Consider the following 24,036-nt stretch of genomic DNA (forward strand, 5'->3'; position numbering starts at 1 on the left):
TTGCCCCTAGGGGACAAATAAAGTGATTTGAATTGAATGTAATTGGTTGTAGCTTAAAAGGATGACTTTCATAGTCTTCTGGAAATTAGTATGTGAAGATTTTGTGATTATCAAATACTGAGTGGCAAAATGGCTGCAACTAGTAGGGAAACTGTGGAAAAGACGGGATAACAGCTGATTATCGGCTTAAATAAAGGCAGTTGGACTTGACAGTGACCCGTACATTTACCCCAAGAACCAGTGGTCCATGGACATTAATATTTGGCCACGAATCGAGTTTCCTGATATTTATATGTACTTAATTTCTACGCCGGGGAAATACATGAAGCAAAGCTTGAAGGCATATAAAAGTCTTGACGCTTGGTCCGACTTCAAGGCAGGATTTGTTGGCGAAATTAAAGTGACGAGGACACCGAACTTTATGATTTGACCGTTTAACGTTAGCTACCCAAAAATCCAACATTACCTGATACAAAATGGGAACCGCAAATCCACGTTTCGGTGCCTGGAATCCAGTTGTTTCTGTGAATTGCAGCGATCCATTTGTCTCTCTTAAGCTTATTTTTTGACAGTCTGTGAAATGATAACTCTGATTTCTTGCTAAATCTATGAGTACAGTCGATCGCACAGCAGCTCTTTCCCATTTTAGATGTTTTCCAATTGCTCAAACTGAAAGTTTACGCTGCCACTTAGTCTTTCTGCCACTCAGTGGGCGTAACCCGCTGTGAAGCCGCATAGATGTGACGTCATGCACATTCCCTCTATTATTGTCAGGGGGCAGTTGGAGTAGGACCCAGATGCAGGAGACCAGAAGGCAGGAGTTCCAAAAAGTAGTGATTTATTCGTCCAAAACAAAACCAAAGCGCTGCCGAGCAGGATACAAAAACCAGAACTTGAACGTGACAAAGTAAAACTACTAAAACCTGACGTGGAAAACAAGGAGGGAGGAAACAGTCCAGACCAGCAGGGAGCAGGGAAAGACAAGACCAGATAAACACAAGGGTTAACGAGACATAGGTGCAGACAATCAGAGCAGATGGGAAACAGGGAAGTCAAACCAGAACTCAAACACAAAACACGGGCTTCAAAATAAAACAGGAAGTATCAAACCATGACAATTATTATGACGTCAGGCGTTGCAAGGAAATCTTTGGTGGTTGAATGTTTTCGATTACAGTTCATGATAACGGTTCCTGATTTGATTGTATTCTGCTGTGAAGTCATTCCACACTGGTTGGACAAGCCACGCCGCTCCTGGTCATTGTTAGAAAAACTAATTCATAGCAACGCTGCACGCAACACAGCATAAGCAGCATAACATCGCAACATGACCACTGATAAAAAGAAAGCAATACTATGTGTATGTCTGTGTAGCAGTGCGAGTGCTACGGGGGCCCGACCGACAGTATAGAGAGGACACGGAGTTAAGTGCAGAACCCTTTTATTGCCAAACACCGCCACACATGCACAAGCACAGCATCACACAGGTCAGCAGCAGCCAGCAGCAGCTTCTCAGTAGCCCCCTTTGCTGCTGTCCAGCCCCGCCTTATCAAGGCTGGCAGGGTGGAGAGGTTGATGGGCCACACCTGTGACCCATCAGCTTTGTGGCTGCAGCTCCTCCACCCTGCCACATACCCCCATCGTCAAACTCAGGCCGGGGTCCAACCGGCCGAGCCTACTCCCCCCCCGCCCCCCTCGGAGCGGGAGAGGAAGCCCGGAAACACCGTCTGCGCCCCCGGGCCTTCGTGGGTCGGGAGGCCGCCCTCGGCGTCGGGTCGACCACCGAGAAAGGCGCTTTCGGGACCGGGCCCATCGTGGCCTCGGGCCAGACGGTATCCGCGGCCGTGGCCGGGGTGCGTCCAGGACCACCCCCTCCCCGACGCAGCACTGTTTCAGCAGCTGGTCTGTCTCCGCCTCGGCGACCTCAGACTCCGCCTCCAACGCCCCCGGGACCGCATCCTCCGGGACCGCATCCCCCAGGACCGCATCCCCCGGGACCGCATCCCCCGGGGCCGCATCCCCCGGGGCTGCATCCCCCGGGACCGCATCCCCCGGGACCGCACCCTCCGGGACAGGCGTGGTGCTGGGGTGGGTTGCTCCGCAGGTCCCGCAGCCTCTGCCTCCCGGCCTGCCGGCTGCGGCGCCAGCAGCGCTTCATGCGCCGCGAGCTGCCGTTCACCCTGGCCCTGAAGCACGGCTGCCAGGTCTGCCATTGCTCGGGCCAGCGCCTCCAGGGCCCGCTCCGTGCCTCCCTTCTCCATCCCGTCCGGCCCCACGTTGGGAGCCAGTGTAGCAGTGCGAGTGCTACGGGGGCCCGACCGACAGGATAGAGAGGACAGGGAGTTTAGTGCAGAACCCTTTTATTGCCAAACACCGCCACACGTGCACAAGCACAGCATCACACAGGTCAGCAGCAGCCAGCAGCAGCTTCTCAGTAGCCCCCTTTGCTGCTGTCCAGCCCCGCCTTATCAAGGCTGGCAGGGTGGAGAGGTTGATGGGCCACACCTGTGACCCATCACCTGAGTGGCTGCAGCTCCTCCACCCTGCCACAGTCTGATTTTCCTGTCTGTGTTCCTAAAATCAGACATCAGACTTATTGTATTTACTTTGTTCATGCACGTAACATCCATGTTGGATTCTGAAATGTGGGCTTGGTGATGTTTCTTCGCCTTTTCCCATTTTAGTGAAATCAGGGGAATATCTGGCTTGGATATACCAACTTCCAAACACACGATAACTATGTTTGTACGTTTAAAAAAGGTCTAGGATTCTGAACCTTTTTTCATTAGCTCCATTCCCACAACCAGCTCTTCTACCCCTTTCTTGAGTGAATGGCATGCTGATGGAACAATGTAACATTTAGTTTTGCAACTGTCACAGTTCTGCAGCATCTTGGGAGGTGCTGGCAGAGACACGACGGGATCGAAATGAGAGGTGTGTGAATGAAATCAGTCCGTTATGGGGAACAGAGACGGCCCTGGAGGTGTGACAGCGGTTTATCCACCACACTGGTCAGACACGCAGAGACACTTTACAAACATGGTCACACGATTTGTTGCATCGTTTACTGGTCGAACCCTGTTAAACATCCTAGAGGAACCTCCATCGTCTTCCCCCTGCTGAAGCTGACTGGCGTCTCCCTATGCAGCGCCCCGAACACCAGCAGCACCAGGAAAATGTGGCCAGCACTACTGTGAGTGGCTACGTTTACATGCAGTCAAAATTGGGGTTAAGGTCAATATTCCGGTTACTGAAACATTCAGAATAATCTGTTTCCATGCGTGAGCAAACAGGGTTATCCCTGTATACATGGTAATTGTAGTCATTTGGGAAATCTGGATCAAACCAGCGACGTAAGGATGTCGTCATGACGCAATTCCCATCATGTCTGCTTCTTCTTCCTGTATCCAAATCCAAAATAACAACAATAACAGCAGCACGGCGGATAATCGGACCCGCTGGTACCGTTTTGTTTCTTGTCCCTGTAGTTCGCCTTTTTCAGCGTCTTCCAGCGGAGCTTGATCTGGTCTGACGTTCCTACAAATCCTGCTTCGCGCAACTTTTCACACACCTTTTTGTAAATCTGGCTATCCCGGTACTTTCTACCGTCTACAAATGCAGAAATGTTCATATCTTTCATTACATTTATGAAGTGATTAGTCTCCTCCTGGTCTTGCCTTTATCCATGTTTATAAGAACTTCCTGGACTCAAAAGACCAAGATTCCTTGCGAAAAGAACATGCGCAGAAAACAAATTCCTGTTCCTTTTGATGGGGAAATCCCGTTAGGCGATACATGACCAAATATTCGGGTAAGAAAAGGAGGAACCCAGGGATCATAATCGTCTTTCTGTTTGGTTAAAATAGACAATTTCTTTGGGAACTCCTGCCTCCTGCTCTCCTGCATCTGGGTCCTAATCCAACCGCAACGTGACACCTGTGTCCTGTGTTTAGTTCTTAGTTTGACTTCTCCTGTTTCCATCTGCCCTGATTGTTTGCACATGTGTCTCTTCAAGTCCTGTGAGTATATCTTATCATGTCTTTCCCTTCCTCCCTGCTGGGCTGTATTGTTTACTTCCTGACGGTTTCTCTGCCTGGTTGGTTTTTGAATTTTCTTGGTTTTTCAAGTGAATTACTTCTTTTTTGTTTTTTTGCTTTAGATTCCAAACTATGCAGCTCTTTTGTTTGAAAAAATACTTGGAGTTTGGAACTTCAGTCTTGCATTTGGGTCCAACATTCTGATATTGTGACAAAAATAGAGGAAATGGACCATCATCAGAATGTACAACACCACAATACATTGTGAATATACACACTTGGGGGAAAGGGTACCTTTTTTCAATTTGCTTTAGAGCATTTATTTCGATGTCTGAAATGACCACCTCAAAAATCCAGACATAAAGTCCAGCTCTATGAAGAGAGGTTAAAGACACGACTGAAAAGGAAACTTCTGTATGGTGTTTGTCAAATTTTGATGACAAAAGAAAATAAGAAGCATAATATGTCTCTTTTTAATATCCTCCATATTTGAGTTGTTAAGAAAACAAACCAACAATAAAAGATGTGCAGCGGAGCAAACCTCTGTTTGGTGGACAGTTATCAATGTCAAAGCTGTTCTTATTTTGGCAAAATATTCTCTTTTTACAACTCACCATGAAGCTAGTATTTGCTGTGGAAATGAAACTAGCCTTTTGGGTTTCACCATCTGTAAACAGGTGACGTTCCTGTGGCATCCCACTAGAAACTTGGGCTCTACCTGAGTTACAGTTCAAGCTTTTAGTTTTCCACAGCTTACTGTAACTTTAGTTTGCAACACATTGTAGTATCTTAAGTATGAGCTGCATGTTTTGCTTTATTGCACTTTTTTATGACTGAGCATGAGCCCAGAGTCGAGGTTCCTGTTGCCGTGGTAGCGTACATGGTAGTTTTATGAGTTTATTCGTGCAGTAAGTAACTTTTTAATATTGATATTATGAAGTCTCTTTAAGTTCTAACATAGAGTCAATGTGTTGTTGCTCTGTGTTCCACCTGTTGTTTCATTTTCATTCTCAGACAGTTCTCTTTCCAGTCACGTTATCTTTTTCTTTATTTAAAAAAAAACCCAACCTTTTTAAACTTGTTATATCTGTGACAAACAATGGGTCCACACTTACTATGACATCCAAAGATCCATAATATCTTAAACACAACCTGGACGATGCCACACTCACCCACACAGCTGCTGTTTCTCCCGGATCCTGGAAGGCGCCGATCCCAACACGTAGGACCAGATTCCAAAGCTCCAGAGTTTTTCACCAGAAAATAGAGCAGTGATGTTGTTATCATTGCAGCCAACATAATCCTTGGTTTCTGTCCCTCAGGCACTCGCTCACTTTGTCTCAAGCATTCCCGCTATTGTCACTGGCACACAAGGATTCTCCGACATGAGGCAAACTTTTCTTCTGGACGTTCGTCATCCTAATCGAAGGCTTTAAACCTTGTAACTCAGTGGAGCTTTACATACCAGGAACTGTCACCCAAAGGGATGCAAAAGCCCACTCCTGATTGAGGAGGGCAGTACTCTCAAAAGATTTGGGAAAAAAAAGAAAAGAAAAACTGTCTGGGATCTGACTCGCTCCTCACGTTGGGCCCTCGAGCTGCCAGGCTGTTTTGGAAGCAAAGATTGAAATTCCTGACACCCCAGTGGTAAATTTTGCACATGCTAGTCCGGCATCGGATCTTCTTCGAAACTGCAGCTGGTATCACAAGCAGAACGTGGAATACTCAAGAAACAAGGCAGGCCTGAATGGGGAAAAAAAAAAAAAAAAGATCTCAACAACATATTCCCCTCACTCCCCACCCACTGACCTGTGCCTGTGTCCTTTGTGAATGTTGATGGATGTTTTTTTTGTTTGGGACAGAGTTTTTGTCTCTAGGGGAGAGAGATGCTGTTCATAAATGACATGGTTACTGTACAAATGTAAGTTACAGGAGCATCTCACACACAGTAGACAGTCAGTCTCCCGTTGAAGTTCCCAAGGCTTTTGGTAGAATGAGTAATTCATAGAGAACGATGGAGAAGTGAAGCAGATTATCCCTAAATTGTTTGTCGTCTTGGTCAGGAGAACAAGTGACAGAGGCCAGGAACTACAACCTCTATTCATGCCCTCCGTGACTGGGATATTGTCCGGACCAGCGTCGCCAGGAACCTCGCAGAGGGGCAGGAGATTTACGCCGCTGAGAAAAGCCGCCTTGTCTCCGGACTGATGTGAACATTCTGAAGGCCGCTGACCTTTTCCGACATTTCACCCCCGAGCAGATAACAATACAAATATTAATGCCCATGATCTCCCTGCAGTCCTGCTGCGTGACCGTCATGCATGGGTTTGAATCACCGGCAGCGTGAACATTTAGGATGCAGCAAGTGTGCAGATGCTGCAGCTGTACGAACGAAGGATCTTGGGTAAGGGGTTTCTCCTGACCAAAAAAGCCTACCTATCTAAATGTTACCAGAGAGAACTCTGGATAATTTGAGAGGATATGGTGATTTTAAAATACCTAAAGTTCGAACCACTCGTAAAAGTTTTTGTGTGTCTGTATGTGGTGTGAGACTTTGGAACAGTCTGGATATCCAATACAAGCAAAATATCCACAGATTTAAATGGCTATATAAACATATGGTCCGGTCAAAGTATAAAGAGACTGGGTTGTGAAACTTTGTTAAATCAACTTCGGTGTTGAAATGCTGTTGTTCCTCATTAAGTTGGTATGTAATGTCCATTACCTTCTGGTACTGTTGTTCTTACCATTGCTGGTATGTATTATAAATGTAAGTTAACTGTCACCCGTGGTGACAATATACATTGTTCCTGGATTTGCACACATTGTGGTTAAGAAATGCATTTGCATTTCTTAACCACACTGTGTGTAAATTTAGGTGAGGTGAACTGTAAAATAATTTTATTATAATTTGATATAGGTATTTTGTTCATTGTTCTGGTTTTTCTCGTTTTTCTTTTTCCTACGAAATGAGGGCCTTTTTGCCCCCCTAAACGTGCCCCAAAAGTCACCAAATTTTGTACGCAAGCCAGGCCTGGTGAAAAATTTGATATTTAATGGTTTGCATTAATGGGCGTGGCCTGATGGCTCAACAGCGCCACCTAGAAAACTTCGTGCCTCAAGCCCCACAAATAGGTTTGACGTACATGTACGAAAATCGGTACACACCTGTATCATGTCGCAACTTAAGGAAAAGTCTCTTCGCGCCATGGCCGAAACCGAACAGGAAGTCGGCCATTTTAAATTAATCGTGTAATTTTGCCGCAATTTATTCCATTTTCATGTGTCGTACTTTAACAAACTCCTCCTAGCAGGATCGTCCGTTCGACATAAAACTCGCTCAGGAAACACAAAAGACGTTCTATGAAAAGTTATCAAAATCGTGAGTTTTCATGAAATGGACTCGGTTTTGACTCCTTCACCTCAACTGGTGCAAATTAGCCCTGCCCCTTCTTCTGATTGGTCGATATGTGATAGTTCCTATTTTCTGGAATAACTTTTGAATGGTTTGACATGAGTCTTGGGTGGTGTCATCGGACTTAGTTTTGAGTCCCTGACCTTTATTGCTGAAAATTGCACGCGCGAGTGCCCGTTCATCGCTGCTTGCAGCTTTAATTGTGTCTTGCCGCTTTTAATGTTGATGTAAAGCACTTTGAATTACCTTGTGTTGAATTGTGCTATACAAAAAAACTTTCCTTGCCTATGCCAAATCATTATGTTATATTGCATAAAATCTGACGAGCGGTTGGTTCCCTTATAAAAAAAAAGACTGAGTAGCCTATCATTTTGAGCTCTGCAAGTACAGCTCAGGCGACTCTGTTACTTAATTTGGATCTGAGAGTATTAGGACCAAACGTGCACCACTGTGGGCTGTGGTATCAATCACCAGCTTTACTTCGCGGTCATCTTGTGTGCAGGGTGTGAACTGAAGTCCAGAGGAGACGTGGTCCTTGAAGTTGCCAGCATAATGGCTGCGTGAGAAAGGAAAAGGGGTAAAGTCCCCTGGCACGCTGTTGTACAAGAGGATCTGGACTCTAAGAGGATGCTCTTCCAGTGTTAAGAGGCAGCCAACAATATGTTGTACGGACATTGCACCAGTTCTCATCCACAGCGACATTTTAACTTCAATATTGCGCTGCTGGTGCATCACACAGGGTCCAAATTCTCCAGACCCCGTCTGCATTCGAAAGTGCACAGCCACAAGACATGTCTTTGATTTATTATAACTCACCTACACACCAAGAATTATAGAAGTCCATCTGAGCTGAACAGAGATTACGGGACTCCGAGACTCCTAATGCTGCAGGCAGAGGAGATTTCAGGGAAGCAGTTTTCCAGGTACAGTCATCATTTTAAGTGGATTTAGTGAAATACCTTGTTAGACCTGCAGATAGCATGGCAACTGTGACCCATTTATTTTCTGGAGGAAAACACTACTAATCTAGTTAACTAATTTATGTTTTTGATGTTTTTTTTTAAACTGTTAGATTCATAAATAACAGTGAGTATCCCTTCATTAGCCAGAGGTTTGTCCGGCGCTGCTTAACATCTCTTGAATCAAGAGATGTTAAGGTCTTATGGTCCTAATAATGGGGTAAGTAAAATGTTCTTGTCTAGTTCTTTCTATGCTGGCAACTCTAGTTCTTGAAAATAGCAAAATAGTCTAGCCACTAGACAGAAATAAGCCTCATCTTCTTGATACAAAGATTAAAAAAAAAAATGTTTTGCATTGTTTGCACTTACATCCACACTTTTGTAACTTTGTGCATTTGTTTGCAAACTGCAGTTTGCCTCAGCACTGCTGCAGAATTGCTTTTTGTGGAAAAGGATAAACAGAATGGTTGCATGACTTTGAGTCCATGATGTGTTTAACTTCAGCTTTTTGCTGATGGAAGTTCAAGAGAATGTCCCCCAAAAAATCTAAATCTGGTCTAGTTGTGATGAATACATTTCCATTTTAAACCCATGTACATTTTGTAAAGATTTATAGTTTTGTATTTTCATTCCACTATCTACTCAAATGACAAAATGTTGTACACAACACAAAGATATTATTCAACTGTTGTTCAGTTTTATTAAAAACCGAAGGTACAGATCCAGTAACAGACAGTTATATACAAATAATCGATTTTAAAGTGGCAATATCACATATTTATCACGTAAGTCACATACTTCAGTCTATCAAAAACACTCAGTTACCTCCGTAACTACTAAGGCAACAGTCGGCTCGATCTTTAAAGCAACAATGATGCTGTAGACGTGTAGCATGATGGTTCTGCTCGCCACATTACTGAAACCTGACACCTTTGCAGCTTTGGCAGGGAAAAATGACATCACGTCATCCACAAATAACCATGTCTTAAAACAGCCACCGTTCAGTTCCTGTATGAAATTTAAGGCTCAAAAACAGGACAATGAATATAAAAACCGATGTTTGAAGGGTTCTTTTGATCCAAATCATGGAGTGTTTTCCCTTTGTTATAATAAATAAATATTATAAGAAATCCTGTTAATAATATTCAGGCCATTCATGTGAAAGAAGAGAGAATTAAAGGGGCCATATTATGCTTTTCTGTATTTTCTGACTAATTAGCAGTATCATAATGATGGATTATAACATGACATGTGACTGGCAGCACAATAAATGAGGTGATAGGTGTTTATAGTAAAGTCCCTCAGACTCTAGGTTGACTTTACGAGATCATTGGTTCTGTCTTATATACGTATATATAGCAATATTTCCTAGATTTTCCAGAAGTCTCTCTTTATTGTCGGTCTTTGTCAGTCTGAAACAGTTGTGCCTTTTTGGAGTTGTGCTGGTCGACAAGCTGCTCTTAGGCCACGTTTACACATAGCCGGGTATTTACAAAAATGGATATTTCCCCCTCTACGTTTTGAAAAATACCATCATTTACACGTACCTGCATAAATACGCGCTTAAGGTGCTATGAGCAGCCAAACCTACAGGGGGCAGTGTAACGAGAAGCATAAAGTCATGCTAGCCAATCAGAATCCTGGAAAAAAAACATCAACAAATGACACGAGTAACTTCCAGTTACTTCCAAGATGAACGAGAGTCTTTCGTTTGGAGTGACAGAGAAGTGGAGTTACTTTTAAGTGTGACTTTAGAATATAAAACAGGTAAAATACAAGAAAATATTGACGGTGGCCAAACAAATTGTAAACACAGGTCGCACACATGACGCTAGGGAAGTTTCTGTCACATAATGTGACGTTCTGAAGCCTAAATGTCCGTTTCCCTCTGGTTACAGGCAAACGTGAAGACGGAGTTTTGGGGAATTGATCGTTTTTGGTGACTTTGAGCTTCGTTTTCGTGTAAACGAACAGCCAAAATGTAAGAAAACACCACAGTTTTTGCCACGTGTAAACGGGGCCTCATTCTGAAACAGTTTGAACACTTTTTGGAGTGGTGCCGACGAGCTGCTCTAAAAGTACCAAGATGGACTAAAAAGTTGCATAACATGGCCACTTTAAAAGATCTTTGTAGCAGGCTGGGGTCAGATTTCATTTTTTTTTTCTTTTCAGTGTCCTGAAAGGCAGAGTTTATAGTGCTGTACTCGCTGTGGCTCCATGGTGTTGGATATCAGCAGAGATATTCAAACCGGGAGCCTTCGCTCTTGTAGGTCATCTGGGAGTCCATGCTCGACCGGGAACAGAGCAGCATTCGCTCCGAGTCATTCGTCGGTCGTCTTCCCCACAGTTCAGTCGGGTGTGAGTTCAACGTTCTTTGCTTCATTGAAATCGTCTCAAACTTGACGTAGCTGTCGTTTTCCAGCTCGTCCTCTTCGGAAGAGTTTCCTTTGCAATAGAGCGCCAGGATCTTGTAGATCAGGAAAGCGATGAGAGGCAAAACCAGAACACAGGCAACGCCAGTCAAGATGATCAGAAACTGGTTCTGGCCGCCGTCCTCTACGTTGTCCAGGGTGTAGAAGTCGATGCAGGGATCTTTTGCAGCTGAAGTGCCTTTTGCTACGAGGCAAACCGAGTACCTCATTCCGGGGGAGAGTCCATCCAGAAGCACTTTTCCACTGCCGGCATTTGTCTCAATTGTTCTTTTAGTGTCATCCTCATCGTACGGTGAGAATACAACCGTCAGCGGGGCGTCGTTTGGTAATCCGCCCGCAGCCCACAGCAGCACGGCGCTGTCAGTCATCTCCTCCACGATCCGAAGGTCCTTCACGGACTGGGATGGGTCACTTTTCCTGCTCTTCTCATCTGCTGCCAGTTTCTTCCCGTTGCCTCCCGTTGGCGGGTTCTTGTTGAGCTTCAGCGAAGAGCCCTTTTGCGACCCGTTGCCGGGAGGTATTTTGGGCTTTTTCGGGTTAGTGGGAGGTGTGGATGTCCTGGGCGGGGCTGTGGACAGGATCGGGGGAGGGTTGGAAACGTCTGTCGGGGGAGTGGACGTCACGACCTGAGCGGCCCCCGCGGTTCCCCCGCCGGGCTCCGGCGGGACGGTGGTGCTGGCGCTGCCGGCGATCGATACCGAGATGGTGGCCGCCGCCGTGCCGGCGAAGTTCTTAGCCTTGCAGCTGTAGTTTCCGGCGTCTTTGTACTCTATTCCGTGCAAGCTCATGATGGACCACCTGATCCCGTCTCCAGGTGACTCCTGAACTGAATGATGGAGCAAGAAAAGCAAAAGTCAACATGGTCTCATCGGGTGGAATAAAACTTCAATGATTTATCTCATTGGACCTAAAAGGCCCTGAAAATAAATATATATATATATATATATATATATATATATATATATATATATATATATATATATATATATATATATTTATATATTATATATTATATATATATATTTATATATTAGGGCTGTCAGTTTAGAGTGTTAATTAGATTAATTAATTACACCGGTAATTAACACTTCATGAAAATTAATGCAATTAATCATGAGTGACAAAATGCGCGAGCATCTTAAATTTGGCCCATTGAGGGACCCGTAGGCCACTACTTCCCTCCTGCTGCTGGTCAAACTAACAAAGCAGGTGACAGACCTGGACGACTCAGGGGAGCGACTCAGCAAATCTTTGCTAGGGCCTTTGAACGGTAAGTTTATGTATAAAAAGAAAGAAGACGGGACTATCAACAAGAACGCTGTGATTTGTTCATTTTGTAAAAAATAATTTTCCTATCACCGGAGCTGCTCCAGCCTGAATTATCATTTAAACGCTAAACATGTCCGGAAAAGTTCCACTGTAAACGTTATAGCTACTACTTGAATTGCTGTATTGAGTCAGTTTTAGATTTAATTTTGAACTGAGAGTCTGCTTAAATGCCTATTTGAGACTCAGCCGTATTTTATTTCTTATTTTTATTTATTTAACTGTATTTGTATTGCATTTTTGAATAATGCACCTGGCCTAATTGGTTTGCTGATGTGCTTAAGTTTTTTCTTTTGAATTTAATTTATGAAACACACTTCACCAATAAAAATGTGGATTTCAAATCTTCTCTTCTTAGTGTATTCAATTGATTGGTCATGCACTGCAATTTTACACCATGTCCTAGAATTCTTTATTTGGGGACTTTTAGCAGATATGAGATTAAAATGCGATTAATTAATTAATTATAAATCCTGTAGTTAATTAGATACATTTTTTTTAATCGCCTGACAGCACTAATATATATATATATGCCTCAGGTTTTTACCAACATGGTATTAACCATTAATATACAGGACAGTCTCAGAAAATTAGAATATTGTGATTTTCTGTAATGCAATTACAGAAACAAAAATGTCATACATTCTGGATTCATTACAAATCAACTGAAAAATATTGCAAGCCTTTTATTATTTTAATATTGCTGATCATGACTTACAGCTTAAGAAAACTCAAATATCCTATCTCAAAAAATTTGAATATTCTGGGAATCTTAATCTTAAACTGTAAGCCATAATCAGCAATATTAAAATAATAAAAGGCTTGCAATATTTCAGTTGATTTGAAATGAATCCAGAATGTATGACATTTTTGTTTTTTTAATTGCATTACAGTAAAATAAAGAACTTTATTACAATATTCAAATTTTCTGAGACAGTCCTGTATATGCAGACAAAAAAAAACAAAAAAACAAAAGTCCCTTATTTCATATACCTGTGTTGTCGACTGGTGATCCGTCTGACGTGGTCCAGTAGAGGTTTGGCGTCGGCGTCCCCGTGGCGTCGCATCGCAAGAGGACGTTACTGTTCAAAGTAGACGTGATCTTGGTCGCAGAGGTCATTACTGACGGCTTCACGCAGTTTTCCAGCTCGGCGCGCTGGAACAGCACCCCGGCCAGGTTGTCCGGGGCAGCGCAGGACAGGAACAGGTCCATGAAAACCAGCGCCGAGTCCGTCATCCTGCAGAGTTCTATCAGCTTGGAGATCTTGCAGTCACAGAACCAGGGGTTGTCCTGAAGGCCTGGGGAGGGAAGACGAGCGGCATCCTGATTACTGGTTGCAGTTACACATACAGTTGTTCAGAGGTTCAGTTCTCGAGAGTGGTTCCGTAAGAACAAACTCATATTGAACAGAAAGAAGTCCTGCAGCTGGTTTTCAGTACACGTCACCTCCAATCCCGTTCCATTCACCTGATTTTCATATTTATTTTTTCTGATGGATGTTTTGTTGATAAAGTTGACACATTCAAATATCTTGGACTTTGGATTGACCCGGAACTTTTTAACTTTTAAACTTCACATTGATTATACTGATAAAAAAGCATATGGCTGTCTCACTTCACTTTACCGTTCAATCAACTGTTTCACACTTCCTGTCAGAAAAAGGTTAATTTCTCAACTCATACTACCACTTGTTGATTATGCAGATATTGCTTATTAAAATACTCCAGATACCCATCTTAAACCTCTGACTGTATTATTTAATTCATTATGTAGATTTGTGTTACGTTGTCCTTTCAGAACACATCGTTATTTTATGTTTGATTCACTGAACTGGTTGCAACCCAAATCTAGACGGCAATTTCACTGGATTCAGTTCCTTTTTAAATGTGTTTATTTTCACTTTCCTCCATATTTAAAAGAACTCATGATTCCATATAACTAGTATTCCATACTCACTCAGACATATGAATTTTCCTTTTTTCTTGGTTCCTAGAATTTCAAAATAGGTTGATAAAAGATCATTTCATTTTAAAGCTCCATCAGATTGGAATGATCCTCCTTGTTTGCCTTGACTTTCTTTGATTTTGACTATATTTATATATACATATAATTGAGTATTATATCACTGTATTGAACAGTTATTGAAACTCGTATTGTTATATGTAAGAATGTATGTAAGATTCAGGGGTAGGACTCGATAAGTGGTTACTTCATTCCTAGTGCGTTTCGAGCATGTTGGTGGATCCATGAACTATTATTATATGAAGTGCTGTATATATATATATATATATATATATTTATATATTTGTATTCTGTTTTTTCACTTTTTTGTACGCTTTTTAACATGCATGTTCGAAATAAATCTTAAAAAAAAAAATAATAATAAAAAATAAATAACGTCTTTCCACTATTAATAAACTATCTCCTAGCTTCCATTTCACTTTGATTTCTGCAATGATTTTCAAAGCAATGTGTTATAAGAGAGTGAGGGAATCCTCCGTAGTAGATGTAAACACCTGATGTTCACAATAGGAACACGCGCGTGCACAGGTGCACGTTAAGCCCTTCAACCTGATTAATTTGTCTTTAGTGAAGCAAAGCACCTAAGCTGCCCCCGGCCTTCCTGCAACCTGCGCTGACACAGTTTCCATTAGCGTGTCTGCGCGGCAGAAACATCCTCAGATCTGGAGACGCCGTGACCATGAGGAAGGTTTTAATAGATGTAAAGTTCCAAAAATATTAAAAAGAAGCTAGTTTTTGAAAATGAAAGGATATGATGCCTATGATGGCAGGTTAAGCTTTATTCTTATTGTTACATATTACTTTTGTAATACTGTATTTGACCCGGTCTTTGTACGTTTTGACCGTATAGAAATGTAATTCTTGCCATTTTAAGAATGTGATGTACAGTACCTGCTAGACTCTACTGCCCTTACTTTTTAACAACTTGTGCTTTTTATTATTTTACCTCTTTTCTTATAATTTTATTTCATTTTATTTGTTATTTACTGTTTAATTGTGTCTGGCTGCTTTTAATGTTGATGTAAAGCATTTTGAATTACCTTGTGTTGAATTGTGCTGTACAAATAAACTTGCCTTGCCTTGTCTTCAAGTGCTCATACAACAATTTAAAGAAATCTAGACGCCGGATTTTTCATTTGGACACAACAAAACAAAGAGACGATTCTTTCAGTTCGGATGAGCTAGTTTTCTTTTTACCGCCTTTTCAGTCCAGATAAGTTAGCATTTCATCCCCTGCTTGCGGTCTCGCTCGACTCTTCGGGCTACAGATACAATCCAGATGCCGCTATTCGTGATCAATTCAAAATTATGCCTAAAAAGGTAAGACGTGTGGCATCTGCGGTGCCTCGCCCTCCGCTGCTCTGCTAGGAGTGTTGAGTGGATGCAGCCGCATTGTCCTGGATAAAAGTTGACCAAAGGCTGGCGTGGAGCCTGGTAACATTTTGTTTCAACATCTGGAATATTGGTAAACCTATCAATTTGTCATCACATCTAAAACCCATCAATACTCAACATGACTCTGCAACCAGATCTGCTTCTGTTCACTTTCCTCTTCCTCTACCAGGAACCAAAGCACTAAAGAGGCTACGATGTTTAGAGCAGTAACATACTGGAATAAGCTTCCACATCATTTAACTATGATAAACAATAAAGCTAGATTCAAAAATAAATTAAGAAAAGCAGTACTTAGCAAGGAAGTCAGTTTTAGTTAGTTGGTTTATTCTGAAATTCTGAGTGTGTAAAATTGAATATTTTTTGTTGTTTGGTTCCTGCTGGTTTCAACAATTTAAGGGTTGAATTCCATTACATCTCAGATCATTTTTGTTTAGATTTAGTTTTTTTTTTTAATTGTAAGGATTGTATTTTGTTTTATTTGTGCAATGTTGGACCCCAGGAAGAAAAGTCTTCACTACAGTGAGGTCTAATGCGGATCCCTAATAAATAAATAAATCTGATTTAGTTGCGTTGGAGTCTGACTTAAATGAAAATATAAGTTTCTAGGATTATAAAAACATGAATGCATCCCAGAGCAGATTTGGTTGGATTTATGGGTAGACCGGAGATAAACTACAGTCAAACCAGGTTTAATGACTCAGTCAGGCACGATACATATCTGTGAGTGGCTGTTTTTACGTTGTTTGGTAATCTGAGTCTTTGTGATACAGTAGCTCGTCTTCTGAAGTCATTCCCATCATGTTTTGTGTACTTCCACATTGTTGTACTATTAAGTCAAACTGCATACTGTAGTGTGTACTACACATACAACACAACAGGCAGTGTGTGTGCTGCATACTAGCGTGGTCATCATTGCTGGTGCGTAGTATAAAAACGATTAATGTCACACCGTGGTGACGTTGTCTTGTCTTGTTTTGTCTTGTCATTTCCTGTTTTATTTTGAAAAGTAATTATCTCGTTTCAGGTCACTTGCCCTTCCTCATGTGTCCTAAGTGTTTCCACCTCTCCCCTGTTTCCCTCCATGTGTTTAAATAGTCTGTGAGTGTCTTTGTCCTTTTTTTGTTTCTACATTTTTTTTGTTTCTACATTTTCTACCATAGCTTATATTCATAGCCCTTTGTTTTTTCCTCTTTAAGAGTGACTTGTGTTTGTAGCCAAATTATTTTATATAGGCAGGTTTTTCATATGGAGCGTTTTGTGTTTGTTTCTTTTTATTAGTTATTCTTCCCTCCTCCTTGAGTGTTTATTCTCTCTATAGTCAGAGTATAGTGTCTAGTTTTGTTTATTTGTTTGTCACTCGAGGTTTGTCCGAGGTCTCCGGTGAATTCAATAAAAGCCTTTTTGTTATCTAATATCTCTGCATCTGAGTCCTGCTTTGAGTCTCGGCCTGACAATGAATCTGCAGCACAACCGAGGCCAGACCGAGACTGCTGGACCAGCTTCTGCTTTTCCTTTTTTTTCATATTGCAAATTGTGCCACAGCTTGCATATCACACACTGAGCACTACAGTTTCATCAAGTGTCTCTGCTTCTGCAGTGCACGTTCTTGTCTGCACTTGTGCTTTTGTGGACTTGTGAAATGTTTCAGTCCAAACACACATCTGGCCAAATCATTGTCATAAAAACATCCCAGAATGCACTTTGCATTACCGAGGAGTAGAAGAGAGCTCACGGTACAACTTCAGAAACGTGTTATTGTTCTGGTGTAGTAGATGTAGTTTTAAGGTTTTGTGCAACACTGTAGGTCTTCTTACTTACTGATGGATGATTTATGAGCCTTGAGTGATTTCAGAGATAAGTTCCACCAGCAGAAGGAACAAAATGTACTCTTATACGTTTACTTGAATCAAACTTGCTTTTCATGAACTAAGTCCCACCTGGACATACTGAGCACTGAGAAACACCCAGTTACTCAATCTCCCAAAGAATATAAAGGATATATACAGGACTGTCTCAGAAAATTTGAATATTGTGATAAAGTTCTTTATTTTCTGTAATGCAATTAAAAAAACAAAAATGTCATACATTCTGGATTCATTACAAATCAACTGAAATATTGCAAGCCTTTTATTATTTTAATATTGCTGATTATGGTTTACGGTTTAAGATTAAAATTCCCAGAATATTAAAATTTTTCGAGAAATTTTTCTTAAGCTGTAAGCCATAATTAGCAATATTAAAATAATAAAAGGCTTGCAATATTTCAGTTGATTTGTAATGAATCCAGAATGTATGACATTTTTGTTTTTGTAAATGCATTACAGAAAATCATATATATATATATATATATATATATATATATACATATATATATATAAAGCAGTTTTGACTTTAAATCTACTGCTGTAGATTTATTTAAAATATTGTACAATTTCCTCTAAAATACTTGTTTTGGACTGCAACACTGGTCTTTGTTGTTTGGAATTATTCTAAACCAGATAAATCCACTAACAGTGGCAGTCTGAAACAGTTATTTATTAATTCCCAGGTCATTTTGCATTTGGATATATTCATTGTACACCTTTCTGATTTTAATTTGTACATCGCCACATTATCCTCCGTATATAGTTCTCACCCTGAAACTTTCTACGCAACTTTTTTCTTTTTCTTTCCTCCTTATCTCGTTTAATTGTTCCACATCAGGTGGCAAGTCTTACACTACTTAGACTAAGCTAATTTGACTGTCATCATCACTCAGCCAAAAGTTCCTGAGGTAATTAGAAATAACCCCGGAAAATGCTCCCGGCCCGTCCCTAATATCCTGTAAAAAACCGAGCCAGACACAACAGTTTTCTTCTTACCTAACACGACTTTCTGGGAACTATTAGAAGATGCCGGTTGTCCGTTGAACGGCGGCCAGATATCCATGAGGTCAGAAGGCAGAGTGGTTAACTTGTTACTAGAGAGATCCAAGTACGTTATGTTGAGCAGGTAAGGGATGGCCTCGGTGGGAACGCTGCTGAGCCGGTTGTTGTGCAGGTCCAGCGTCCTGAGCCGGGGCGTCTCCCTGAGAGACTCCCAGGGGAAAACGCTGATCAGGTTTCCGTCCAGTCTGAGTTCGTGCAGCACTTTCAGGTTGTAGAAACTGGCGGCGTCCACCGAGGAGATGGAATTGTAGGTAATCCAGAGGTAGCGTAGCTCCACCAGGTAGTAAAAAGCCTCGTTGGGGATTCTCCGCACGGCGGTTTTCTCTACTCGGAGTTTGATGGTGTCCACCGGGACGTTGACCGGGACGTCAGACATGTCGGGGTCGTTGCAGAGCACAGACCTGAAACAAATACGGATGAGTTAAAGTTGTTCTAAAGGGGCTCTGAGAGCATTTTGAAGGGAATCGAGGACTTGCCGGTCTGACATGAGTCTGGTCCAACTTTAGTTTAAAGGAGCTTGAGGCAAGAATAAGAAATGAGACTCATTAGCGCTACGACGGCCGTCGGGGGTACTGCAGCCAACAGCGAAGCCGGCTCGGGAGAACAGGGAGAACGTGCATGCAGCGTCATGTGACGTCACATCCGCAGGACAGCGCGGGAAATTCCGGTCACAATTGCAGCACATTTTGCAGCACACAGCCTGTTCAAGGCAATGGAGAGATACACTAGAGGATCATTCTTTTGGGTTTGGAACGCTTCATCTGACATTATTACTAGAAAACTTAAAATGTATACGCATTTTTTTTCATAAATTCTGCCTCCATCCTGCCTCATGCTCCTTTAAGTTTAGTTTAGTTTAGTTTATTGGTCCTTTTAATTTCAACAACACAAATAACCCAAAGTACAGGTGTAAATCGTCAGTGTTATACGAAAAAAGATATATAATTTTTGGTATATATATACCGTATTTTCGCGACCATTCGGCGCACCGTGTGGAAAGGCGCACCCTCATTTTTGTGTGTCATTTTTAGATTTAAAACATACATATGGCGCACCGACCCAAAAGGCGCAGTCTACAGAGCAGAGCTGCACACACGCGTGCCGCAAAACACGCCGGCCGGAAAACACACACACCCGCTGCAGAACGCACACACATGCAGAACGCACACATAAGCACACAAGCGCTTATTTAAAAAATAGAGCGGGAGCAAAACCTCTGTTTCTGCATTAAAGAGCTCCGCTAATTCAGCTGCGCCAGTCCGAATTTCCTCGGTGTCAGTCACTTTCTGCACAACAGTAAATAAACTTTTCATACCCCGTTGTGCGGATCCTCCACCGCGCAGAGCCCGTCTCTCCCCAGCGGGGTGGAGCAGCGCGCGTCACAGCGGCTTTAACCGGGAATGTGACCTGTTCGGACCGGCTGGGACCGAAGCCACCCACCTGTATGGGAGTAGGGGCTCCCGGGGAAAGACCAGCGGCATTTCGGCCGGATCTGCCCCGAGGATGGTGCGCCCTGGCCCGGCAAACCCGCGGCGGGAGCCTGGCGGCTCCTGAGCGCATCCTCTGCATCTTGGTTAGGCTACCAGAGATCAAACCGACAGATTTGCCTGAAAATCTCGCAGGGTGAAGTTGTTCCGACCTGGGACAGACCCCTGAATAAATAAAGGTAAGAAAATAAACGTTTCATACCCCGTTGTGCTGCGTTGTGCTGCGGATCCCGACCGCGGCGGTCCCGGGTCCCGCGTCCCGCGTCCCGGGTCCCGCGTCCCGGGTCCCGCGTCCCGCGTCCCGGGTCCCGCGTCCCGGGTCCCGCGTCCCGCGTCCCGGGTCCCGCGTCCCGGGTCCCGCTCCCTCGCTGGTCCCGGGTCCGCTCCCCGTCTGCTCCCCCGCGCTGGACCCGCTCACACACGCGCTGTCGGGGAGCCGGTACCGGGGTTTGTATCCGACAGGAGCTCCAGTCCGAATTTCCAGACCTGTCTCAGCCACCTGATCATCATCATCCCTTCATCCAGCCCCCCCCTTTCCATTCGTCCTTATAATGACTCCGGCTGGAAACGTCTTATGCAAAGTTTTTCTTTTAAAAATCACCATAGGTTTCTGTCCATCAGCTGCGCCAGTCAAGCGCTACATAAATGAGAATCTGTGTGTCGCGCCGCGAATACACACCCGCGCATGTCGGGGTCCGGTACCGGGTTTGTAACCGACAGATTTGGCTGCAAATTTCGGAGGGTGAAGCTGATCAGACCTGAGACAGACCCCAGAAATCTCTGCTCGCAAAGCGGCCGGGAACCAGGTCGATTGGACCGCTTGGGGAACCAGGAAGTCGGGTTGCAGCAGCGCCCATCACCGCGCTGCTCCAGCCGCTGCTTTAACCGGGGAAAGTCACCGGTTCCGACATGCAAAACACACGCGCGCTGCAGAACAAGTGTGCTTATTTAAATAGAGCGGGAGCAAAACTTAGTTTGATTGTATTTTATTTCACTTTACACATCAAGCAAATCCTTAAAAGTTTTCATCTTCTGTTTCGCATTAAACAGCTCAGTGGATGGTCTCATTCAGCTTCACCCGCCCCCTTCTCCCTTTACCGTTCTCATGGCCGGCCTTACATTACCGTAATTCAGGTAATAGACACGGCGCACCGTTTCTTAAGGCGCCCGGCACATTTAAAAAAAAAAAAAAAAAAAAAAGTTGCGCCTTATGGTCGCGAAAATACGGTATATATATATATATATATATATATATATATATATATATATATATATATATATATATATATATATATATATATATATATATACAATTTTATACAGTTTTAACTAAAAACCAAAAGAATGTTAGCTTTTATAAACTAGTGCAATGTCTTATCCCTTTGTTTTATATGTATTAATCATTTTGTATTTATAGGTGCTTTTGAATTGTAATAACGTGCTCCACATTTTCATTTCTGTATCTAAACTGTTCCACAGATTAACTCCTGTCACTGAGATCATCGTTGTTTAACGTTGGTTCTTGCCTTTATTTTCCTGAACATACAGTATATGTTCCCCTGAGTTCATATCGGCTAACTCTGCTTTGGAAGAGCTTCTGAATGCTGTCAGGAAGTGTTTTATTGTTGATTTTAAACATAAATTGCGCTGTTTTAATGTCCACTCAAGGGCACTTCACAGATGACGAGGTCAAAGATTATGACAGCCCTTAAAAGCTATGACTGATCTGTGAACTGATAGCCTTTGAAATACTTGAAATCCGTTTCAATCGCAGGCATATGTGCGATTTGTTTTTAGGATTACATTTGAGGAATGTAAAGATCTCAAACGTAATCCCAAAAACAATCGGGACGCTATCTGTGTATTCTCTCACGCACAGATAGGTTGAGCGTTGCTTTCCCTTTTCCACAGTTTCACAAAGGTTATTATCACGCATCGGCCTCTTCAGAGAATAGGGTTTAGCATTGGTTTTCCTCCAGGATAAGGAGATTGGCACCGGGCCACAAACATAACAACATTAAGTCAATACCGTCCAGGACACGCCGTACAAACTGCACCGTGCTGAAGCTGGATGATTATTATAAACTAATTATGTCCACCTTAAGGCTGATCATTCTGATAGCCTCCATACAGGTGATGCTTTTTCTCTTTTTTTTGGATCAGATTTCCACCGATTGCCCATCCAAACTGGGTCAGACATAAACTCAATGCAAAACAATCTCTATATTTTTCACCAGATTCCTGCTGCAGCACACTGAAGTGACTTTTCTTAGTTCATTTCTCCACCAGCTCATGTGTGAGCTATATGATTTACAAAATGTTGCCAAAAGAAAGTTGCATGAGCACATGTATCCTTTGTATTGTTTCCTTTATCTTGTTTTTATGAAAAGGCACATTTTTTATCCTTTGGCTTGGTTTGAATATTTAAGTGTTTTTTTTTTTTATCTACTGATGTTAACTTATCCTGCTTCTTTTAGCCAAAGCACTTGTCACTTTATCTTGTCCTGTGTTGTTGAGTGTATGGTTGTCTTATTTTAAGTTAAAATGTCAAATTCTTTGTCAAAAAATCTCATTACACCTTAAACAAGAGTCATTACCAGAAAAATTACTTATTTGACAATTTTCACCTGTTTCAAGTACATTTTCACTTGAAATAAGTAGAAAAATCTTTTTTCTTTTTATTTTATTTATTTATGATTTATCTTCTCATTACAAGCAAAAAAATCTTGTTCCACTGGCAGATTTTTCTACTTATTTTAAGTGAAAATCTACCTGAAACAGGTGAAAATTGTTGTTTTTTCCAGTGATGAGTCTTGTTTTAAGTGTAATGAAATTTTTTTTTTACTAAAAATGAGACATTTTAATTCGAAATAAGACAAATATTCTTGTTAAGATTTTGAGTTTTTGCAGTGTATGTATAATACGAGATGAATCACTCACTGTAAACCAAATTTACCCAAGGGTTACAATAAATAAATCTTATCTAAATCTAATCTAACATTACCTGGATCCGGCTCCCTCTGTGCGTCCGTGGGAGACGCAGGTGCACTGGGACGGACAGAACGGCAGGGCCAACCCGAGGCAGCACAGGAACACATGCAGGCGGAGGAGTCGACGCATCATATCACCCGACGCACCCAGAGAGCTCACATTGAGGAGGCGTCAGGGAAAAATGAGACATCCGGATTCGTTAACAGGCCGAGTCCGAATCCTTTGCAGAAAACTATTAAAAAGGTGAGAAAAGAGCTTTGAAAGTGCATAAGACTCCAGCGTTGCAGCGTTGGATCCGACCTCGGTACAGGTGACCTGTCAGATTGTCCGTGTTGGGGCGGGAGGGTTGGGGGGGGATTACCAGGGATTTCCCGGGTCTGACGGGGTCACGGCGGCTCAGCAGCGGGAGACACCGGCCTGTGCTGCTTTATCGGGCGTCTCACCCCAGCGGATGAGGCACTTCCAGCTGCTCTTTTTCACTTCATTAGTTATTTTTGGGGAGGGTTTGTTGAGCCGCATTTTGTAATAAAAGTCCAAAATGTAATAACTTTGTCATTTTATTTTGTAATAAAGCCGCATTTTGTAATAAACTACCGCATTTTGTAATAAACTGCCGCATTTTGTAATAAACTGCCCCAACACAGTTTGTAATAAACTACCATATTTTGTAAAAATGGCCACATTTTGTAAAAACGGCCACATTTTGTAATAAACTGCCACATTTTGTAATAAACTACTGCATTTTGTAATAAACTGCCGCATTTTGTAATAAACTACCGCATTTTGTAATAAACTACCCCACGCAGTTTGTAATAACTACCGCATTTTGTAATAAACGGCCACATTTTGTAATAAACTGCCACATTTTGTAATAAACTACCGCATTTTGTAATAAAGTACCACATTTTGTAATAAACTGCCGCATTTTGTAATAAACTACCATATTTTGTAAAAATGGCCACATTTTGTAAAAACGGCCACATTTTGTAATAAACTGCCACATTTTGTAATAAACTGCCGCATTTTGTAATAAACTACTGCATT

At 42.3% G+C, this 24,036-nt stretch overlaps 2 protein-coding genes across 2 annotated transcripts in view; both read right to left on the minus strand.

The window, feature by feature from the left end:
* The window catches only part of egf (epidermal growth factor), a 58,784-nt gene extending 53,446 nt beyond the window's left edge, over positions 1–5,338 (minus strand). The window contains exon 1 of the mRNA XM_061726013.1: positions 5,210–5,338. Coding sequence (XP_061581997.1) covers positions 5,210–5,336 — 127 coding nt within the window. The 5' untranslated portion in view covers positions 5,337–5,338. The remainder of the gene's footprint in view (positions 1–5,209) is intronic.
* Positions 5,339–10,012: 4,674 nt separating this feature from the next.
* lrit3a (info leucine-rich repeat, immunoglobulin-like and transmembrane domains 3a) lies at positions 10,013–23,301 on the minus strand. The gene is made up of 4 exons (XM_061724880.1): positions 23,006–23,301; positions 18,449–18,915; positions 13,163–13,468; positions 10,013–11,669 (listed from the first exon to the last, which is right to left on the minus strand). The coding sequence occupies exons 1-4, from the start codon at positions 23,122–23,124 to the stop codon at positions 10,642–10,644; spliced, it is 1,920 nt and encodes a 639-aa protein (XP_061580864.1). The 5' UTR covers positions 23,125–23,301; the 3' UTR covers positions 10,013–10,641.
* Positions 23,302–24,036: the final 735 nt, after the last annotated feature.

The sequence above is a fragment of the Cololabis saira genome, chromosome 7 (genome assembly GCF_033807715.1).
Source record: "Cololabis saira isolate AMF1-May2022 chromosome 7, fColSai1.1, whole genome shotgun sequence".
NCBI classification, from domain to species: domain Eukaryota; kingdom Metazoa; phylum Chordata; class Actinopteri; order Beloniformes; family Belonidae; genus Cololabis; species Cololabis saira.